Source organism: Carcharhinus amblyrhynchos, chromosome 5 (genome assembly GCF_965287045.1).
Source record: "Carcharhinus amblyrhynchos chromosome 5, sCarAmb.v2.hapA, whole genome shotgun sequence".
NCBI lineage: Eukaryota > Metazoa > Chordata > Chondrichthyes > Carcharhiniformes > Carcharhinidae > Carcharhinus > Carcharhinus amblyrhynchos.
In genome coordinates, this window is record NC_137328.1 from 45,827,719 (window position 1) to 45,852,072 (window position 24,354).

Below are 24,354 nucleotides of genomic sequence, written 5' to 3' on the forward strand. Positions count from 1 at the left end.
GGTCCTGTGCATTACTGTTGTATCGATATATCTGTAGGTCGAGTCAATGTGTGATGATAACGGTTACTCATTGACTCCTGTCCGCCCACTCGCGATTAATTAGGAAATCAAAAATGAAGTATTTTTAAGGTACTCTGCAGGTAAGGGAGCAACCGTTAACATTTCAGATCTTGCATGAGAATCTGTTTCTCTTTCCACAGATATTTCCTAACCTGCTGAATATTTCTAGCGTTATTCTGCTTTGATTTCCGCTTTGCCAATGAATTCTGAGAGTCCAAGTGTGAGAGCTCCTTCCCATCGCGTTATCTATCTCATCCCGCTGATTTATGCACCCGTTCAGCACGAAATGTATAGGAATCAACAAATTCGATGTTGGGGTAAAGTAAAATCAGCAACTCTGGAAACGATAGATTGTTAGTGATTCCAGCGCCTCTTCAAGCCAGTGTTATGCCCAGCGGAGAACTCGAGGTGTATTGAGACAATGTCCCGCGGGAGACTGGGGGCTGAGAGAGAGGGAAGGGGGCTCCAGGGCAGTGTAATCTTTTCAGCTAGGGCGGGTAGCAGAGAGGGAGCTGTTGCCTGTTTGAGAGTGTCCCGATCAAAGGATTGTTCCCGGAGCTGTAGACGGTTCTTGTGGACATGTTTAAAACGGTGGACAGCAGGCAGGGAGCCGACTGGAGAAGGCTGCAGTAATCAGACTGAAGTTGAGAGTTTGAGCAGGCTCCCGGCGCAGCGCTTGAACTCCCGATGATGTTCTCGATGCTGAAGGGGGTCCGGCTGAGGGCAGGAGGTGCAGCCGCCGGAGGTTGCAGGTGGAGCTGCAGGGCTGCGCTGCCGGGGGGCGAGGGCTGCAGCTTCCTGCCCAGCCGCGGGTACGGCAGGCTGTGAGCTGGGCCGGGGAGGAGGGCTCCCTCGGGGAGGGGCATGTACCTGAAGGGGGGCTGCTGGAGGAAAGCCTGGGGCTGCAGCAGGTAAGGGCGGCTGTAGCAGGTGAAGTTGTGGCAGAGCAGGAAGCCAGCGCGCTCCTTGAGCAGCTCAGCCTGATGCTGGGGGTGCCTCTTGAAGCGCTTTCTCCGGCGGAGGAAGCTGCCATTGTCGAACATGTCCTCAGAGGCCGGGTCCAGGGACCAGTAGTTGCCCTTTCCCGGATTGCCAGGCTCCCGGGGGATCTTGATGAAGCAGTCATTGAGGGAGAGGTTGTGCCTGATGGAGTTCTGCCAGGCGGGGAATTTCTCTCTGTAATAAGGGAAGCGGCTGCTGATAAACTCGCAGATGCCACTCAGGGTGAGTTTCTTGTGAGGACTCTGGAGGATGGCCATGGTGATCAGCGCGATGTAGGAGTAAGGAGGCTTGACCAGGTTCACCTTGGGCTTGGAGACCAGCCTGAGACACAGCTCGCCGCTCTCCGACTCCAGAGAGGAGTCTGTCTCAGACTGCTCCGCTTCTCCAGTGTCCAGGGTCTTCCCATCCCCTCTGGCATGGAGAAACTCCAGCCCCTGCCTCTGCCTGGCCTCCTCCTGCCCATCTTCATCGCCAACAATGTCGATCTCAGCCTCCTCGAGCCCCACCATCCCCACAACGCTGGGATCTCCACACAGGGTCAAGAGGCCAAAATTCTTCAGGGTAAAAGTAACCCCCCAGTCCAGCCCAGCCTAGCCTTGTGGGCTGGAGGTGAAGAGAGGAAATGGTTCCTGCTTCCACACCTATCCTCTATTAGGCTTCACTTACAGCAGCAAAGGTTCACTTGGTTCTGAGCAGAAGACATTTTTTTTCTTCTCCTTTTAACTGAGCAAACTGCAGGAGTTTGGGAAGAATTTATAGGATGGCTTGACGCATGCGCCCTGGCTGTGCTGGGACAGTAGCACTCCAGGTATCTGAGAACAGGAGTTGGATGTGAGGACCAGATGTGCAGGGAATAGGACATTCAGGGGAGAATGGGTAAGGAGTTGGGAACTGAGGATTTTTTTATGTGGAAGAAGGGGAACGGTATGAAATCAATTGAAGATAGTCCAGGCTTATGCATGATGTATAATATTAATATAACTGAATCCTAAATCAATGCAATTGGAGTGTTTTATAATTCACGTGTTCAGATTGCAATGAAAGGTTTGCATGTATTCGCATTATTCCTGTTAGCACATTAAAAAAAAACATACAGCAAAGTTGCAAAGTAATGGTGGAAGGATTATTGAGAGGTTTTGAGAAATTCCAGGCTCTGTTCCCGCTTCCTTGTCGGCTCCTTCTACAAGTGCCTCCCTCAATGTTCCACCAGTCAATCGATGGACATCATAATCCGGGTGTCGCCCCAAATCCCGGCAAACGGAATCCGTTCCTGCCGTTCGGAATCGGAACGACCAAAACCTCAAAGGCGAATAGAACTACACACCCTCCCCAAACTTCTGATGAAGGAGCAGCGCTCCGAAAGCTCCTGATACCAAATAAACCTGTTGGATTTTAACCTGGTGTTGAACGACTTCTTACAGACCTCAAACATCAGCAGTCCCCCACACAGACAAAGGGTCTTTAGCTGGAAAGGGGTCGAGAAATAAAGGAAAATGACAAAGTTCCTTCTGGTGAGAGATATCAGTCATGATGTGGATATGCCGGCGTTGGACTGGGGTAAACACAGTAAAAAGTCTGACAACACCAGGTTTTAGTCCATGCTCTGTCTGAGGCCAGAACTCTCCATTCACCTGACGAAAGCTTGTGAGTTTACTATCAAATAAATCGGTTGGGCTAAAACCTGGTGTTGTCAGACTTTTTACTGAGAGATATCAGAGCAGTGAATTGTAATATTGTGATAACGTTGTGCAGTCACTGGGAACCGGCCCCGCATTTTTCGCGGGAACACCCACCCTTTAACAGCCTTAAGTGAGAGAATGTAAAGTACTGGAATCAATCTAGCTCTAATCTTCATCCAAATTCAGCACTAATTGATATAAACAGTGAATAGGAGTCGTTTCTGTTGAGTTATCGGACAATTTGACCTTGGTATTTTTGGCATATGTCAATAAACACATGAGAGCATGGACACGGGCAGCAACATGCGAAAATTCGCTGTTATATTAAAACAAAACAAATCAGCACGGCACACTTACTCAAACGAAAATGCATGCAGATTCGAGGGAGTCCAGTCACTGTTAAAAGTCATTGTTAAAAGGTGTTTCCCTGCAGCTGCCCCCAGCTGGGGGCTGAGGGGAGTTTAGTCTGGCGGCTGCCGCCTCTCTGGGACACCCTGCCTGTGTGAGTGGAGGTGTTAAAGCAGGCTCTAATCTCAGCATTCCGCATATGAATCGGATATAGGAAATGGCACAGTGGCAAGCCCCTCGAAGGATGTAGTGGCAATCGTTTGGGGGAAAAGGGAAGATAATGAAAGCCCTTAAATAGTTGAGTGACTTTATTTAAACGCCATTTTACTTCGAGCATTAAGACAAACGAGTGGTGGGAACTCACGTATGTCATGATATATGTGAATATAGAAACGTGGGGATACTAAATCTTTCCTTATGTTTGAATCACTTTTCTTCATGTATCTCAATAAGTGTTATTTACAAATCTAATCGCTCTCTCTGTTTAGTAGCACCAATATATACAGTTATACACATCCCCCAGCACTAAAATAGCTACTGACCACTTCAGAGGAAAGCTTTAGCATGTGCATTGCTCCATTTTACAATCCAGTTATTGCTTCAGTCATCTCCAAAATAACAGTTGTCAAATTGTCTTAGGTTAGAAACCTAAGGGATGCGGCTGAATGATTGATGTTTCAAATACGAACCAGCTGTCGCATCATTTCCCGTGCCGGTGGAACTCTGCCTTCCTTTTGCAATGCGACAGGAAAGCAATTTGCTCGGTGCATATCGAATTAACGACACGAGCATTCGTTCAATCTGAGACTTTTCTGGAATTTTTCGAAATATCATGAAATGCAACCGGATAATTCCCAATAATTCGATATAATTACGCTTCATTTACAATGCGCCTTCACTCTTGTGAGCCACCGATATATAGTTAGGAAAATGTAATGAAATGTCTTGGAGAGCATTTAAAATTGCAGACCTCTTGGCTATCAGAAGACAAAATGCAATGAACCGGCACCGTGACAATTTGATGATTTTGCGTTGGAGACATCTGAACTCGTTAAATTTAAACCGCGTTAGCTTCTCAGTTAAAATAATAGCGGAATATCATTCAAATTTAACTGTTGGTGTCTGTTATTGTCCACTTATTGTAAAGCCAAGCGGAGGTTAGTTATCGTCTTAGATTATATTCTTCAGACAAACTTTTACAAGGATTTTATTCTTTGATTGGAAAATTTAGCAGCGTTCACTCTAATTATACAATGAAGCTGAGCATAAACTTGAGGAACAACACGTTATGTATATCAATACTTTATATGAAACATTGCAGTTCTCTGGCTTTAATATTTGATTTTAACTTCACATATTTTGCCAGAATATGTCAAAGATTTGAAAGAGAAGAAGAGCTTTTACTTTTTCATGCCTGTCAGGATTTCACATGTCGTTTTACAATCAGTGAGTTACCTGATGCCTTCACTGAAGTACTGTGCGACAACTCTTGAGGGATAAGACAGGTTGGTGCTTGAAATTGGTTTACATTCTGGTAGACCAGATCCATCCATGGTGTCAATCTTTCTTTTCTCTATTCTAAGGCTTGGTTCTCTGTCAGTTTTCGTCTCTTTCGATTTTACTGGTCATATGCTCAATTCCTATGTTATTATATATGTTCAGGTATGTATTCAATTCATTTTATTATGCTTCTGGTTGTTTCATGCTAATATCACTCCTGCCAATTAAGTATCTCCTATTTTTCACTCAAGCATTTCACGGGTCATTCTATTCCTTTTGTGTTTACATATTTTATATTGAAGCATGTACTGGACTGTATATATTTTATATTGATGCATGTGCTGGACTATATGTATTTTATATTGATGCATGTGTTGTGCTATATATATTATATATTGATGTGTTTTGTAATGTTCTATATATTATATGTTGATGCATGTGCTGTGCTATATATATTTTATATTGATACATGTACTGTGCTATAAATATTTTGATACATGTACTGTGCTATATATGTTATATATTGATGCATGTACTGTGCTTTATGTGTTATACATTGATGCATGTACTATTCCTATATATATCGATGCATGTACTGTGCTATATATATGTATATTTTATACTGATGCATCTATGTACTATATGTATTTCATATTGATGCATGTACTGTGCTATATAGAATTATAGAATCTCTACAGTGCAGAAGGAACCCATTCAGCCCATCAAGTCCGCACCAATCACAATCCCACCCAGGTCCTATTCACATAATCCGACATATTTACCCTGCTAATCCCCTAACACTAGTATCACTTTAGTGTGGCCAATCAACCTAATCTGCACATCTTTGGACTATGTGAGGAAGCCAGAGCACCTGGAGAAAACCCAGGCAGACATGGAGACAATGTGCAAACTCCGCACAGTGACTCGAGGCTGGAATTGAACCTGGGTCCCTGGCACTGTGAGATAGCAGTGCTAACCACTGTGCCATTGTACCACCCAATATATATTTTATATTGATGCATGTACTGTGCTATATATATTTTATATTGATGCATGTACTGTGCTATATATATTTTATATTGATGCATGTACTGTGCTTTCCTCCACTTTTCTTGTATTTTATTCTTTTTAAAATGCTGGCCGACTGTAATGTCTTCTAGTTCTGATGAACTGCCCACACCTAAAATGTCAGCTTGTCTGTTCTCTTTGCAGAACGTACCTGACTTACTGAGTGTTATCATAGTGCTGATAACACTCCAGATGTCCATGATTTGTGTTTTTTAATGATTTAACTCTTGACTGTAAAGCAAGCTTACTTGTGAAAATGTAATCTTCACCCTGCCCGCTTCGTCTTTATAGTTTCACAGTAACTTATAAGGCCATCACATCTTCTCTAGTACTTACAAAATCAAAACACCACACCTGAAATACTTCACATCAGATGTCAGAGTGTATGTACAATCCAACAATATTTATATTTTATTCCATGGGGGAAAACCATCAGCATTACACAGTCACTAAATGTCTATTCTGCTCAATTTTAACAAGCAAGATTTTAGAATGATGCAGCTCAGTGGACAATTCATTGCATTGTGCTTGTTCCATTTCCCTGTAATTCCCCCAGCCCCTACAAATGTTTAATCTTCAAGTATTTATCCCACTTTAAAGTGCATTCCAGAAGACAATGTAAATGAAATGTTTCCTTCTGTTGTCTCTAATTCGTTCACCAATTACCTTAAATCAGAGTCCTTGGGCTACTGACACTTCTATCTCTGGAAGTCATTTTTCCTTATTTACTTTATTGAAACTATTCATGAACCTGAACACCTTTTTCAAATTTCCTCAGCGTTCTCTCCTCTAAGGAGACTAGCCCCGCTCTCTCCACATAATGAAAGTCCTTCATCCATGGTACGTGTTAGTAAATCTCTCTTGCACTCTTTAAATCTTTGACATTCTTCCTAAAGTGTGATGCATTATTCTCCAGCTAAAGTTTAACAATATTTCATAAAAGTTAAACATTATTTCCCTGTTTGTGCACTTTATGTTTCTATTAATAAAACTGAGTCTCCCATATACAAAAGCAAAACATTGCATGAAATGGAAATCTGAGATAAAAATGGAAAAAAGCTTAGTACAAAAACCAGAAAATTCTGTTAAGCCTTTATGAAAGACTGGTTAGGCCTTAGCTGGAGCATCAAGAAATGAAGAACTGAAAATGCATGAAAACTTCGGCAGGTCTATTGAAAAAGGTTGCTATCAGATTAACCATGATTTTATTAAATGGCACAGCTGGCTCGAGCTGAATAGCCTATTCCTGCTCCTTGTTCATATGTTTGCATGTTCATATGTAAAAGATTAATATTTTAGGTTGACAACCTCGGCCACTGACTGAAAATGTTCACTCTCTTTCTCGCTCCACAGTTGATGCCAGACTTTCAGAACGCTTCCAGCAGTTCTGATTGTCTTCCAAGTTCACAAATACTTCTTTGAATAGCCTTCTCAACTTGTTTTCCTTCTGCCATCATTTTATACATAAGTGTCCAGGCTTTACTTCCTTGTACACATTTTAAAATTGTACCATTACATTGTCTCTCTTCATTCTTCCTTCTAAAATGCATTTTAATTTTATTACCACGTGCCTGGTCATTTCACCTGTTGGTCTATATTCCTCTGAAGCCCATTTCCATCTACCTCATTGCTTGTAACATTTCCAAGTTTCATGTCATCTGTGAATTTTGAAATTATGCCAAGGATATTTCATTAATATATTTCAAAAAGAGAAGTTATCTCAATAACCACGCCAGAAAAAGACCACGGTACACTTCCCTCCAGTCTGAAATAAGTCACCATTGTTCTCCACCTTTAGTTCCCTAGGTAACCTCATATTTACACTGTCACAGCCCCTTTAATCATCTGGTCTTTAAATTTGTAAACAAGTCTATTGCAGACTACTGTGGTACTTTGCAAATGCTTTGAAATATAAAGTTCAGGCATTGCATCTTCTATAATCTAATAAATGTTTTATTATTGTATTTTTACATCCACCATTAAAAATGATGAAACCATTTGAAAGGTACTTGTGACTTCAAGTTGCTACTCTTCTCTCCATCCACATCCCCTTAGTGTATATCTACAAAATATTGAGGCATTGCAAGATTTGTCAAAAAGAATAGGAAAACTCAGCTGAACCATCAAGTGGAGTTCTCAGGATTTGCAGTGTACTTGTTTGCCAAATAATGAAATTGATTGGTACCAAATATTTAAAAGGCGTTGTGATTTTTAAATTCAATTCTTGCCAACAGTAATTTCAGATATGTATAGCTTGTTATTGTGTGATAAATGAAGGATCCCATTTTTAATTGCATACTTTTAAAATAGCTGTTTATCTTCTTTTTGTCTCTGCCAAATTTGAAATCATAGGAAATTATAAGAAATAGGAGCAGTAGGCCATTTGGCCCACTGAGCCTGCTCTGCCATTCAATGAGATCATGACTGATCTAATTATGGCCTTAACTCCACTTTCTTGCCTACCCTGCAAAACCTTTGATTTCCTTGGGGCAGCAATGTGGCACAGGGGTGCTATGATGGCACAGTGGTTAGCATTGCTGCCTCTCAGTGCCAGGGACTGGGTTTGCTTCCTGACTTGGGTCACAATGTGTGCAGAATCTGCACATTCTCCCCATGTCTGTATGGGTTTCCTCTGGGAGTTCCAGTTTCCCCCCTCAGTCTGAAATATGTGCTGGTTAGGTGCATTGGCCATGCAAAATTCTCCCTCCGTGTACCTGAACAGTTGCTGGAGTGTAGCGACTTTTATAGTAACTTCTTTGCAGAGTTAATGTAAGCCTACTTGTGACACTAATAAAAATGAACTTAAACTTGCAGATCAAAAGTTTGCCCAACTCAGTTTCAAATATATTAAATGCCTCTACTGCTCTCTGGGAAGAGAATTCCAAAGATCCTGAGAGAAGAAATTGATTGAACCAATCTGTCTTTTGATCATGATAAATGCAATAGTTGTTCTTTTTCTTCCAGAACACCATTTTGCATGGGTAATGAATTAATGTGGATATGCCAGTGTTTAACTTCTTACTAATGAAATAAAGCCAGAAACAACAGTCTCACAGTCAAATACTAACTCTAGTGGGTAAGTACTAATCCTCCATTTTAACGGCATCATCTTCAAAAACAATAAAAGTCATTTATACAACAACCTCAACCAATTAAGATGTCTTATGGTGCTTCACAAGTCATGATCATACAATGATAGAGGCTAACCCAAAGAAAGCTTAGTAAAAGGTGTGAAATTTAAGCCAGATCTTGCATTTATATTGTACCTTTATGAACTCAGGACCTCCCAAAGAGTAGTCACAAAGAGAAAGGTGGAAACTAATTTGCACACAGCAAGGCTCCATGAGCAACAATCACGTAAGTGCTTTTAGTGGGGTGGTTAAGGGATAAATATTGGCCAGGATACTGGGCAATTTCCCTGAATTGGCACAGTGGCACTGTGGTTAGCACTGCTGCTTCACAGCAACAAAGACCTGGGTTTGACTCCTGGCTTGGGTCACTGTTTGTGTGAAGTTTGCACATTCTCTCTGTGTCTGTGTGGGTTTCCTCCTGGTGCTCTTGTTTCCTCTCAGTCCAAAGATGTTCAGGTTAGGTGTATTGGTCATGCTAACTTACCTCTTAGTGTCAGGGGAACTGGCTAGGGTAAATACATGGGTTATAGGGATAGGGCCTGGATGGAATTGGGGTTGGTGCAGACTTGATGGGCTGAATGGCCTCATTCTGCAGTGTAGGATTCTTTGATTCTATAATCATACCATGAAATCTTTTGTATCCATCTGAGAGTTTAATATATTATCCAACCATGCAGCATAGAGAGAACCTCTGAGAGTTTCTCCTGTACTGGTCCCTCCGTGCGGACGCTATAGTTAAGAAAGCCCACCAATGCCTTTACTTTCTCAGGAGACTAAGTAAATTTGGCATGTCCACCACAACTCTCATCAACTTCTACAGATGCACCATAGAAAATATCACAGTTTGCAATGGCTTCTGCTCTGTCCAAGACTGCAAAAAACTACAAATGATCGTGAATGAAGCCCAGTCCATCACTTAAACCAACCCTCCATCCATTGACACTGTCTACACTCCCCGCTGCCTCGGAGAAGCAGCCAGCATAATCAAGGACTCTACGCACCCTGGACTTATTCTCTTCCACTTTCCTCCATTGGGAAAAAGATGCAAAAGTCTGAGGATACATACCAACTGACTCAAAACAGCTTCTTCCCTGTTGCCATCAGATTTTTGAATGGACCTATCTTGCATTAAGCTGATCTTTCTCTACGCTCTAGCTATGACTGTAACATTGCATTTTGCACTCTCTTCTTTCCTTCCCTACCGGAGTTGAGGGGGTTGAGCTATGAGGAGAGGCTGAATAAACTAGGCTTGTACTCGTTAGAGTTTAGAAGAATGAGGGGAGATCTCATTGAGACATATAAGATGATGAATGGGATGGATAGGATAGAGGTGCAGAGACTCTTCCCGCTCAGAAAGGACAGTAGGACTAGGGGGCACAGCCTTAAGATAAAGGGGGGGGTGGTTTAGAACAGAGTTGAGGAGGAACTTCTTCACTCAAAGGGTGGTGAGTCTCTGGAATTCTCTGCCCGTTGAAGTGGTAGAGGCTGCCTCGCTCAATATTTTTAAGACGTGGGTTGATGGGTTTTTGATAAACGAGGGGATTAAGGGTTATGGGGAGAGGGTGGGAATGTGGAACTGAGACACGACAGATCAGCCATGATCTTATTGAATGGCAGGGCAGGCTCGAGGGGCTGGATGGCCTACTCCTGCTCCTATTTCTTGTGTTCTTATATTGCTCAATAAACAATAATGCTCACTGTATACTAATACATGTGACAATAATAAATCAAATCAAATCTTAGATGGACATGCCAACTCTCACAATTTTATTGAGATTTGTGCTTTCTCAGTAAAATTAAGCCTGTCACAATCTCAGCAATTAGACTCAGAAGTATTGGAATTTTTCATATCGTCAGAGGACACCTTTGTCTACTCACACATTAAGGTGACATGGTGGCACAGTGGTTAGCACTGCTGCCTCACAGCACCGGGGACCTGGATTCAATTCTTCGGGTGACTGTGTGGAGTTTGTATCTCTTCCCTGTGTCTGCGTGGCTTTCCTCTAGGTGCTCCAGTTTCCCCCCATTGTTCAAAGATATGCAGGTTAGGTTGATTCGCAAAGTTAAGTTGTTCCTTAGGGTCCCAAGGTGTCTAGATTAGGGGAATTAGTGAGGTAAATATGTGGGGTTACGGGATAAGACCAGGATAAGAAGATCTATTGGAGAGTTGGTGCAGACTTGATGGGCTAAATGGTCTCCTTCTGCACTGTAGGGATTCTATAGATACGAGTACTTGCTTTCAGGTGGTTTTCTTAGAAATTATTTATTTAACCTTCAGGGGAACCACTTTAAATTGAAAAACACTTTCTGGCATTTTATTTTTGATTTCTGCTGTAGAGTAATGTCAGGATCAGCTTACTGATTTACTGTCTCTCTGTTGATCATGATTTGGTTCCATAGTGCAGACTTGTAGGGTTCTAAAACTATTTTTTTTAATACTGTGCAGAGCCCCTAAATCTTCCTATAAAACAGCACACACTTTTCAAGAGGTAATATTGTGATATTGATAAAGGCACAGTACAGACTAATCATAAAATCAAATGACAGTTAAACAATTGAATAGTTTACTAACTTTTTCTAGCGAACTATGTAATTGATGTCTATGGTCAAACTTCAAATCTGGATGCCATTCATCAGTGTATTACACTGTGAAACAATAAGATTTGGTTCCTTTATGTGCGACCTTATCCTGTCAATCAGAAGAAATTTGGCTACTGGGGGAAGGTGCTTTGATGTGAGGGAGATAACAGTGCTCACGCAATCACAATTACATAAGGAGGCTTTTGGGCCAGAATTTTACTGCTCCACCCACCACAGGAATTGGAGTGGGGAAGGGGTGGACCATGGTAATGTTTGTTGGCCTCAGGTTGGATTTTATGGTTTCGGGACAAGTAAGGGTGTAAAATTCCACCCACTGTGTCTGCACCAGCTCTGAATGGGCATCATGACTTCCTGCCAATATCCTGTCTTTCCCCCATAACTCTGCAGATTGTTTCCATTCGAATAACCATCTAATGCCCCACTGAATTCTTCAATGGAACCTGCCTCCAACATATTTCAAGGCAGTGCCTTCCAGTTCTGAACATTTTTCATTGTGTGAAAACCTTTTTTCTCACATTGCATTTTCTCTCTTTGCACATCAGTTTAAATCTGTGCCTTGATCCTTCTACGACCAGGAAAGGTTTCTCCCTAATTACTCTATCTAGCCCTCTCATGATTTTGAACATCTCTATTAAATCTCCTCTTAGCTTTCTGCTCTCCTAGGAGAACTGTTCCAACCTTTTCAATCTGTCCTCACAATTAAAGTTTCTCATCCCTGGATGGTCCCAATCCTATAAGCCTCTTCTATACTCTGCCCTGTGTTCACATGCTTCCTATAGTGGGAGCCCAAAACTGTACACAATATTCCAGCTGAGGTTTAACTACTTTATTGTTTAAGTTCAGCATAACCTCCATGAAGTTGTTCGCTATGCCCCTATTAATAAAGCCTAAGATGTTGTATATTTTATTAATTGCTCCCTCTACCTGTCCTGCCACCTTTATTGTTTTATGCACATGTGCACTCAGGTCCTTCTGTTCTTGCACATCCTTTAGAATTATATTCCTTATTTTATATTGTCTCTCCATGTTCTTCCTACCAAATTTATATTTGTGTGATTAAAGTCCCCCATTTTAACCAATCGATAATGTTTGCACCTCTATGTACTTCGATAGTGTCCATAGAATCCCTACAGTAGAGAAGGAGGCCATTCAACCCATCGAGTCTGTACCGACCCTCACATTTCTCTCAATTAAACATTATCTGTCATACCTGTGTCCACTTCACCAACTTGACTATGTCATTTTGAAGTTCTACACTGTACTGTTTATGGCGTCCACATCACCAACAATCTGTCCTGGCCCCTTCACACTGACACTATAGTTAAAGTAGCCCACTAACACCCCTACTTTCTCAGGAGGCTAAGGAAATTCAGCTTGTCAACTATGACTCTCATCAATTTTTACAGATGTACCATAGAAAGCATCCTTTCCGGATGTGGCTGAGCTTGATATGGCTCTTATTTTCTGTTTCTATTTGTTAATCCTGTTTCATTATGCATCATTGGGTCTAAAAGAGCCTCCACCGTGGTTAACATAGAACGTAGAACACTACAGCACAAACAGGCCCTTCGGCCCACGAGTTGTGCCGATCACATCAACACCTACCAATCTATAGACCTATCTATAACCCCCAATCCCATTAAATTCCATATACTCATCCAGAAGTCTTTTAAAAGACCCCAGTGAGTTCGCCTCCACCACCACTGACGGCAGCCGATTCCATTCACTCACCACCCTCTGAGTGAAAAACTTACCCCTAACATCACTTCTGTACTTGCCTCCCTGCACCTTCAATCTGTGTCCTCTCGTAGCGACCATTTCAACCCGGGGAAATAGCCTCTGAGAATCCACCCTATCTATTCCTCTCAACATTTTATAAACTTCTATCAGGTCGCCTCTCAACCTTCGTCTCTCCAGGGAAAAGAGTCCTAGCTCCCTCAACCTAACTTCATAAGGCATGCCTCCCAGTCCAGGCAACATCCTGGTAAATTTCCTCTGTACCCTTTCAATAGCTTCTACGTCCTTCCAATAGTGAGGCAACCAGAACTGCGCACAGTACTCCAAATGAGGCCTGACAAGGGTCTGGTTGGTTCCAGAACAAATTTATCTAAGAAACTGTCCCAGATACGCTCTATGAAATCCTCCTCCAGGTTACCTTGACGAATTTGATTCATTCAACCTAGATTAAAATATCCCATTATTATATTGCAATATCTTTCTTACAGGTCCCCATTATTTCTTAATTTATACTCTCTCCCACATTTAGCTACTGTCAGGGAGTCTCTGAACCATAGTTTCTTGCAGTCTTGGTCAAAGCAGGAGCCATATCAAGCTCTGATACTTCTGGAAAGAATGCTTTCTGTGGTGCATCTGTAAAGATTGATGAGAGTCATAGAAGACATGCCAACTTTCCTTAGTCTCCTGAAAAGTAGAGGCATTGGTGGGCTTTCTTAACTATAGCATTGGCATGGATGGAAAAGGACAGATTGCTGGTGATCTGGACACCTAGAAACTTGAAGTTCTCAATCATTTCCACTTCACCCATTGATGTAGACAGGGGCGTGTCCCCGCTATGCTTCTGTTACATCTGCAGCCACTTCCTTAAAACCAACAGCTCCAGGGAATTTGTCAGCCTTTAGTCCCATTGATTTTTCTAGTATATTTTCTCTAGTGATCACAGCTGTTTTAAGTTCACCTCGCCCTTTTGCCTCCTGCTTTTCTACGATTCTTGGCTTGCTTTTTGTGTTTTCCATTGTGAAAACACAGTTTCCCATGAATAATATCCTAGACTCACTGTCTTTCCCCTTTTTGTATACTTGTTAGAGTTTTTATTGTCTGTTTTATCTTTCTTGCTAATTTCCTCTCATACTCCAATTTCTCTGTTTTATTTTTTTTAGTCATCCTTTGCTGTTTGTTGGTTTTTAAAATGTTCCCAATCTTATGGCCTGCCATTAATTTTTGCAAAACTGCACATCTTTTCTTTCAATTTGATACAATCCTTAACTTCTTTACTTACCCACGTATTATGCTTTATAGAATCCCTACAGTGAACAAGGAGGCCATTCAGCCCATCGAGTGTGCACTGACAACAATCCCACCCAGGCCCTAACCCCTTAACTCCACTTACTTACCCCACCAATCCTCCTGACACTAAGGGCCAAGTTAGCATGGTCAATCGACCTAACCTGCACATAGAATCATAGAAATCCTACAGTCTAGAAGGAGGCCACTTGGCCCATTGAAACTGCACTGACAACAATTCTAGACAGGTCCTATCCGTGTAACTCCATGTATGTACCCTGCTAATCCCGACACAAGGGCAATTCAACATGGCTAACCAACCAAATCCGCACATCTTTGGAGTGTCAGAAGAAAGCAGAGCACCCAAAGGAGAACCATGTAGTCGTAGGGAGAACGTGTAAACTCCATAGACAGTCATCTGAGGCTGGAATTGAACCCGGCGCTGTGAGGCAGCTGTGCTAAACACTGTGTCATCGTGCCATGCTAAACTCTTCAAAGTGAAGTCAGTACTTGAATAAGCTTCCAGATAGAGTAGGTAAAAACCTTGCATTAATTAGAGAAATAATAATTCAGTGGGGAAGGGAAACATGGGGTGGGGGAGGTGCTTATGATCTGTTTGGATGTCTAGACAAAGATTGCCATGTCAGTGCATTGATGTGAATGCGCCAATATAATAAACATGATAGGTTGTAAATTATATTGTTTCTAACACTACAAACTCTTGCGATTCTAGGTCTCCTTAAAAGAATGATTCCTCACAGAAAATGAACAAATAGTTTATCTTATTCAAAACAAACCCACAATAAAAATGCACAAAATAACAACCAAAATCATTTGAATTCAAAAGTTGTCATTACCATTCTGAACATCCTGGCCACAAATATTTACTCATTTGAGGTTGTCCATTCAAAGCCATTCGCTGTTTTGTTAATGCAACTTCCTAGCACTCTTCTGCGCTAACAAATGACTTCTTCCAACAAAAGTGATCTACATATCTATTCACCTTTTTTTTGTTTAAGTTTAAATGTGTTATCGACTATTCATCTGTCCTGGGGCAGCCATTAACATCTCTATCAACAATTACCTTCATGCTAAACTTCCCAACTCAAGGACTTCCAGGATTTCGTGAATAAGAATGTAAACCCATCTGCTTGTTTTAACATCAACAAGGTGGCACTATGTTGCATTTTAGTGCCTGATGTTATAACAGAATAAACTTGGGATCACTTGCAGGTCTGAACCTGACAGGACACAATAATGATCAAAATGTTAACAAAATTAATGTTTTTAAACTACCATTCTAAACGGGGTAAATTCATCCATTAAATGTTAAGCAGTATGTATTTTAAAACTATCTGTAGTTTAATATGGAATAGATATAATCCATTGGTATTAGGATTATATAGCACATTAGAATAGACTATACTTTCATGATCTTGTCCTAATGCTTTATCTCTCCGAATCAACTAATGCAATTTCAAGGTGTGCAAAAAGCCATCCTAAATAGACAGTTTTTTTTCAAAATGTTAGGTTTTAAGGAAATGTGTTGAACTGAGCAACAAACTTTAGTAGGTCTTTTGTTCACCGTCAATTGAATTGAATTGTTTTTGGCAAAAATGTACTTTATTCGTAAAATATCTGAAAAAACATTAGAAACATTTCAAACTGGCCACCACACAAAGTGCCTTCAGATTTTCTAGATAGACCACGTTGCACTCTCAGGTGCTTAAATATGGTCAAAAAAACACTGGACATTTTAAAATGGTCATGACAAATAATGCAATAGTAGTTAAGTTGTCTATATAGGTCAAGTTCACCACATACATTCAACACGAGTCTCAGTCTAAGGGGTTCTATACAGCTCCCCTCTCTTCAGTGCACAATGGCTGAAGGGTGTTAACAGCAATATTTGCCTTGCAAACCTACGTGTCTATAAATTGCAAACAATGCAGAATAAAACATTTTTACAGTCCTATACAAATTACAGTCATTACATTTCAAAACTTAAAACTATATACATGCCTCAAAATTTACTGTGTGCTGTTATTTCTCAGATTGGCACACAGCTACGCAGTCCAAGAGTATTCTGCAGTTCTCGGGTCCTCGGTCTGCCTCCGTTAAAAGGCCTTACAATGTGGGCTTTCCCCATTGTGCCTTTGTGGTGGCTGCCCCAAGCTTTAGCACGTAGTCCTGGACCTTGGGATGTGCCAATCTAGGGATTTCCTGGGAGAAATGTCCCAGCTTGGCTCGAGCCATTCCTCCTCCCTTGGGGCTCCCTGGAGACGCTCCATGGGATTCCAGGGTAGCTAGACTGAGGTCCAGAAACTCTGGTGTCACCTCGCTCTGCCAGTCCTGAAGGCTCAGATGTGTCTGCCCCATGATCTGTGATTCCACAGTCCTGGCCCTCTGAGACTGGGCCAAGTTCTGGAGTCCCTCTGCGACATCATTCTGTGAATGAGCCAGGTTCCGGAACCCCTCAGCAGTAGCCCTCTGAGCCTGGTCTAAGTTTTCGAGGGTCACAGCCACGGCCTGCTATGTCTCCAGAATGCCAGTGAAAGTCCCAGTCATGCCCAGCAGTGTCTCCCACATGCTCCCAACATCCATGGCCATGTTGTACCTCCTGGATGCTAGCAACACCCTCACCTGTGGCCCATTGTGTCTCCAGGATGGCCTGGACCCTGTCACCCATGCGGATAGATCCCTGAGCCAGACTTTCCACTGCGATCGCCACCCTTGCAGTGTTGGCCTGGTTCGCACGCTGCGTCGGCACCATCTCCTTTAACAGCATTCTGTTGAACTCCCCTAAGCAGCCTTGCAGTCACAGCATGGTTGCTAACAGCCCTTCCACAACTCCCCAGATTTGCTGATGCATCTCCACCAGCCTTGGGAGGAACAAACCCACAGGCCCTGCAACTGGCTTGGGGACAGCCAAATCCTGGCCTCCTGCAGACCTCTGTGTGCCCTGAGCCCTCAGATATGCCCGCCTCCATCCAATGTGCATCAGCAGCTTGTGACCCAGAAGCCTTAACATTAAAGGTACCCACCGTGGTGATAGTCTCTGTGTTGGTGGGTTGTGTGGTACATACTGGTGCTGTCCTCAGAGAATTCTTCAACACCTTCCTCCGAGGTGTCATTCAGGGACTTATGAGTAGTTTGCTCCAGACCAGTGGGGGCAGCAACAGCAACTGAAGGACCAGGTTTCTCTGGGTCCAGAGCTGCATTAAAGAGCACACATTAGGGGAAGGGAGGCCAGTGATGTCTGTGGGGGTTGGATGGCAGTGATCTGGAGTTATTTTCAGTGATCTCCCAGAGATGTGCGCATGGGCAGATTCCCACTCATCCCGCCAATTTCAGGCTCTTTGGCGTGAATAGGGCCCCCCCAAGCATTTAATGATATTCACGATTGTGACCTCTGCATTGCACAGACTGGGGAGATTTGGATCTTAAGTTGCAATGAAAAAAAAGGCGTGATTTACACCAGTTTTCTTGCCAATTCAGCAGTTTTGGGAGAATTCCCTCCCCCCACCCACCCCCATAACTTTAGTACGGCATGAAATACCTGACAACCATAACAAAATGTTGTGCCCGGGCTCATAACTTGGTAATACCAAGATGGCCTGAGGGAGTCTTCTGGCTGACCTTCAGATGCAGAGCTCATGGTACCAAGAGGTTATCCATGATACTCATCTGGCATCATTGATCAAGGTACCTCCTCAGGACAGGGTTATGAGGAGGTACTTTGGCCATCCATTGAGGCAGTTTGTGTGAATCTGCACAAATTCTTTATTTTGCCTTTGAGCCCATCACAATATTTGCAATTTCCGTTCCGTTGCTGCCAAGTATTGAGTGGTTTAGGTTGTGAAGATCTCGACTTCCTCAATGAGAGCTTTATCTTCTTGTTCTGGCTAGTTGGTGGATACCCATGACAGAGTGTCACTCTGGTATTTACTCTGCACATATGTTATTGTGGTGCCTTATCACATAAGCCTCAATTTGAATCTTTGGATTCAGGGTGGTATCTCTGCAATTTCCTTGGTTAACAGAGTTACCAGTGGTTTGTGATCAGTTTTGATCTTGAAATTTAGGCCCAAGACATAATAAGGAAATTTTTCATATCCCAAGATGCTGTCAGGGTTCTTTCTCCCTGACAGCATAGCACTGTTCAGTCTCAGTTAACACACAAGAACATAAGAAATAGAAACAGAGTGGGCTGACAGGCTCTTCAAGCCTGTCCCACCACTCAGTTACAGTCATGGTTGATTTATGTTGGCCTCAACTCCTTTTCTGTGCCATTTCCCGGTCCTCTATTCCTCAATCTATCAAATATTTATCTACCTCCACTTTGAATGCTTCTAATGATCCAACCTCCACTACCCTTTGGGGCAGAGAATTCCAGAAATTCACCACCCTCTGCGAGAAGGATCTTGATGCATAATGGATTGGATTTCTTGTTCCATTATTTTGGATCTGGAATAATACTTCTCCCGTTGATTTTGCTGATGTATTCACCACTAAAATGGACGGAAGTTTGGGATCATAGTGAGGTAGGTCTCCGAAGATATCAACATTGTTTTAATTCATTCAAAGGATTAGAGTTGATGCTTAGCCCAGCATCACACCTGGTATTGGAAAAGTTGTTGAAGAGATTCACTTACTTGAGTTAGCGAGATAGGAATTCTACAGTTGGTTGACCATATGTGTAAACCTTTATTGCTTAGTGACATTCCTGGATGGCTGGAATTCTCTTATGGCTTTTGACTTCTGCGGATCTGCAGAAGACTCCTGCAACTTGTATAACATGGCCTGGGGATTTTCTTGTGTATTTGGAAAACTCACACATTTCACTGAGTGTTAAGTCAGCATCTTGCACTATTCTGAATAGTTCTCTTACACTTCTGTCATTTTCTTCCTTGGCTGAGCAATGGTTTAAAATGTTGTCCACGTGACATATAACATCTTGTATACATTCTACTCTGTTGGACATTGTCCTTTGGAAAATTTCCAGCATGGCCTGATGCCAAAAGGTAGATGGTTGAAACAGTAATGTCCCAAGGATGTTATGAAGGTGGTTGGAAATCTTGATTCCTGATCCAGCAGTACTTGCTAGAATTCATTGTTTGCATTGAGTCTAATAAAGATTGTACTTTTCATGAGCTTGGCTAGGTTCTTGTCTACCAAAACCTTTGGATGTGTTTCTCATTCCACCACCTTGTTCATCTGCGTCAGGGCAATGCAGATCTGGATGGAGTTATTTGATATTAAAACTGGTACTGTACCAGACAACCACTGACTTGTTTAGTGACTGACAAAATAATCCTGTATTGAAGCATCACCTCATTTTCACTCCTTGCCTATTGTGGAAGTGGTTGTGGGATCTGCCTGGGTGTAAATAGACAAGTGGGTTTGAGTGTGATGTGCTGCAGAGTTTTCAATTTTCTCAGCTCTCTCTTTTGGAAATTCTCTTCTCAATTTGTTGTCTTGTTCTTGTTTGTTGACTTCACCAACTTTAAGGAATAGGTTCAGACCTATACAGGCTTTTCTGCTCAATAAGGACATCCCTGGTTCTGAAGGATCTATAAAATCTCAGAGACTTTTCTAATTTGTATTTTAATGTTGCATCAAACTGACCTTTGACGTTTACCTTGATTCTTCTTGGAACTTGGAGTTGGATTGATGAAGGATGCAGAATAATTTTCTGCAGCGACTGAACCATATCAGATAAAATGAGACTCTAATTTAAATTCTAGTTGATGTCCATTGACTTCAATGTTAGCGCTCCAGTATTAGCTTTTATTTTCTTTTATTTGGCTTAGGAAGATTATTTCCTGGAAATCCTCTTATTGTGTAGATGTTCGTTGACAAGATTTACTTTTGCTTTCCAAACACAGGATTTTTGAATAATATACATTTTTAAAATGGCCAACCTTGCCATGTCCATGGCATTGCGAGGTTTGGACAATATATTCCTCTTGTCTGTGAATCTCCTTCCTGCCACAGCAAGGACATTGGAAAATAATGATTGGTGCCCTTTCAGCACACTTCCCAAGTTGCTGCCACCATGTACTTTCTGAGTGGCTTCATCAGGGATTTCCCTCTCACCCTTTACAATGAGTCAATTTTGTACTCACTCTTGAGCCTGTTTACCCAGATTTACTAGTTTACTTTCTGTCAAATCTTCATGAGATTGTAGAAAGCCTCATAGGATTTCTTCAAAAATACTGACCATTATCCTTTTCCTTTCAAATCATCTTTTAATATGCCATATTCACAATTGTCAGCCAAATGGTAGAAATCATTTATGAAACAATTGATTCCTTCACCTGGTTTTTGACTTTGTCGATTACATTTTCCCCTCTCTACTATGATGTTTTAATGGAAACTTAAGCATGAGTCAAAGGCTCCAGTGACATCTTTGTAGGAGGCTGTCTCTTTGTTTACTCTTCTGTCTAGCAGCACATAATCTGCGATGCCACCAACAGTGTATAACAAGGTGCTGATCTGGCTCTTGCTTGCAAGGACTGAAGCATTGTGATACTGAGTGAAGAACTTCCCCATTTTGCCTTCGCTCAGCCTGTCTGGAGATTCCTACATTTTGGAACAATTCTGGAAGAGCTAGGGTGGAAGTTATTGCCCACCCTATGTTGAGGTTACTGTTTCCATGCTAATTTGTATGTTAGTCACTGAGCTGTCTTCTCTGGTCTGACTACCGGGTTGGCCTTGAATTCCTTCACCCACTGCTCTCTGCTGCTGCTGGGCTACTCTTCAGGTCTCTGTCTTTTTCTGTCCGTGTAACGTGTGTGGATTCTAGCAGGTGGCTGCCCAGGAGAAGCTGCAGAGATGCAACCAGCAGCAGCTCTCTGCTAGGAGCGAGCAACCATGTTATGAGAGGCACTTCAGACCCATGTACTTTTGATAGAGTCAGAGGAGATACCTATCTGCCAAAGTCCAATTGCTCAGTTGGTACTTTAAAGTGGCATAGAAGTAGATAAAATAAAAGGCACATAAAGGTGCCCAGGGGAAACAAGGAGCTAAAAAGGTTAGAATGTGGACTTGTGTGGTGTTTTGTTATTGATGGAGGTCAAGTCATTCAGGAAAATATGCTGCACTTTGGTTTGGATATCTTACCTCAGTGAAGATAACGGCAATGGTCACATGGAGACAAGGAGAGGGAATGTTTAAAATGGGTGGCGGATTGATTGACTGTCTCTTTACTTACATTTGAGCTAGAAGGAGGTAAGGCTGTGTTGCCAAATGCAGATTGTGTCACTAAGGAGCGTTCCTAAGCATTAAGATGCACAAAGATGTCTTTTGCAGTAAATGTTCCCAGAATCTCTTTTACTCCAGTCTGTGCTTCTCCTCATCCGCCTCCCCTTGATAATGGCATTCAGGAGTGTGTCTGTCAGAAATGCCACACGTGCTATTGACAAGCTGTCACCAGAGGGAGTGAAAATTTGCTGGTGATCTGATCCTATGAGAAATAGCCAAAGCAAGGTCAGGTATCTGTGGGCCAAATGGATTATCCATTTCTCTAGTCCCTTGACTGAAATCTTTCATCTTAGATATAATTCTAATTAATTTTGTATGCATTCAGGTGTGCATATATGGCTCGGTGAAGGAGTCAGACAGTCTCCGGGCTTATTCCCTTTAGAGTGCACATGTCTAGAAGTGCTGTGGATTGGTCCTTGCAAGTAATCTTTCTTGTGACATTAGTGTAACTTCAAGAGATTTAAAAAAAACATGTTCTCTGTGGCTCTCACAGCCTCAGCTTTCATTGTTGCTGTCTATAGAAGTCCTCTCATTGCTACTTCAATGGCTTAAATGGGGTTGTTTATTTTTACCCTGGGATTTTTTATGACCCTGACTTGTTACGGGGAAGACTGGTTGGCAGGTCATATGTTTTTGGATAATTTTCTTTACCTTCCTGGTGAAATTAAGTTTTCATTTTCTGTTTGGCTGGCTGTAGTTTTAGTTTTAAAAAGGATATCAAGCTGAAAAGACATGTTTTTCTCTCCCACTCTGTTTTTTTTCAGTCTGCTGGTTAGCTGAAACAAGGCTTCTTGCCTTCCTGGAGTAGAAAATCAGTTGTTGGTAGCTTGACCAGAGAGTCTTCTAGTGTTCTGGGGACTTGTTCTGACTGCAAAATATTCTGGGTGTATCCAGAGGGCTGCTGGAAATGACAGGGCTGAGAAGTCAAAGTTTCAATTCTCCAACCAAAGGACTCAGTTCCAGTGTCACGTGAGCATGAGTCCTTACTGTGTCAAACCTGTGAACATAAGAAATTGGAGCAGGAGTAGGCCATCTAGTCCTTCGAGCCTGCCCCACCATTCAATAAGATCATGGCTGATCTGAAGTGGACCAGTTCCACTTTCCCGCTTTCTCCCCATAACCCTTAATTCCCTTGTCTATCAGAAACCTATCTACCAGTGACTTAAATATATTTAGTGAAGTAGCCTCCACCACTTCAATGGGCAGAGAATTCCAGAGATTCACCACCCTTTGAGTGAAGAAGTTCCTCCTCAATTCCGATTTAAACTGCACCCCCCACCCCCTTATTTTGAGGCTGTGCCCTTTAGTCCTGCTATCCTTTCTACGCGGGAAGAATCTCTCTACCCTATCTATCCCCTTCATTATCTTATACATCTCTATAAGATCCCCCCTCAGCCTTCTAAGCTCCAACGAGTACAGACCCAGTCTATTCAATCTCTCTTTATGGGCTAACCCCTCATCTCCGGTATCAGCCTAGTGAACCTTCTGTGGAAAGGGTTTTGTCTATGGGAAGTTTTGTTTGATTGGAACATCTTAGATATATTTGTTAAGGGTTGAGCAATATTTTTGCTGTTTTGTTTTGTTTATAGTTGATAAACGTTATTGCTAATTTTCTTTCCATAGATGTTAACTGTATTTTTAAATAAGCTTTGTTCAATAAAAGTTCCCTAGTGGGTCATTTGTATCATACCTGAGGTGAAACATATCATATTTATCTTAACCAAATTCAGAACGCAAAACTTATGATCCAGGCAGACTTCATAAAATATTTGGAATTTCTGACCTGAATTATAACACTGACTATTGCATTATTCCTGATATTATATGAACCATAGCTGCCGACATACAAAATAAGTTTTTACGTTAATGATGTCCACCAATAAATTCTCTGCTTTTTGGGGTTGGTGAATCAGTAAAAGCTGATTTCCTCCTAAATTATCCGTGAATTATAAACTCCTCAATCAATAAATCCACTGTGCTGGGCAAAAGGCTGTAAATTGCTTCAGGCCACCACTAGGTGGTAGAATTTTACTACTGAATTATGTGACACCCTCTGTTTAGAAGTGAGAAATTGTGAATTTAATCACATCTCACACAGTAACCTGGCAACCAAACTCATAACAGATCAATACAACGAATATCATCTTCAGTTTGTATATGTATTTTTCTGATTTTATCTGACAATGAAACATCAGCATTAAAAACTTGAGGATTTACTCAATTCTAGCCATGTGAACATTTGCTATTAATTTTACTTGCAACCAATTAGCAAAATGTCTACATAAGTTATTTGAATATGGTGAAATTTCAAAATATTTGAATTGACAGCTTTCTTGTCGAACTAATATTCTGATTTCTAAAATGCTTGTGTGGCCTTTGCAAAACCATTGAAGTTCTTTGAAATTTATTCACTTAAACAGTATTTTAATTCTGGCAAAGATTAAGAGATTAATACAACCATAGGACTTTACAACACAGTACGTGGCCATTCGACACACTGTATTTGTGCCGATTCTCTAAAAGGGCTATCTAATTAGTTCCAATTCCCTGTTCTTTCCCCACCCCCTCGTACTTTTCTGCCTTTCACATCGTTATTCAATTTCCTTTTGCAAAATATTCCTGAGTCTGCATCCACTACCTTTTCAGGCAGTTTCTTCCAGATCGTAATGCTTTGCACT

At 41.8% G+C, this 24,354-nt stretch overlaps 1 protein-coding gene across 1 annotated transcript; it reads right to left on the reverse strand.

Moving 5' to 3' along the window:
• Positions 1–548: 548 nt before the first annotated feature.
• On the reverse strand, positions 549–1,571 carry foxd5 (forkhead box D5). The gene has a single exon (XM_080189659.1). It carries the CDS (start codon positions 1,569–1,571, stop codon positions 549–551), a length of 1,023 nt encoding a protein of 340 aa, XP_080045785.1.
• Between the last annotated feature and the right edge of the window lie 22,783 nt (positions 1,572–24,354).

Bases quoted from the DNA above. Each gene is read 5' to 3' on its own strand.
- foxd5 (XM_080189659.1), bottom strand. From the start codon at position 1,571: ATGGTGGGGCTCGAGGAGGCTGAGATCGACATTGTTGGCGATGAAGAT.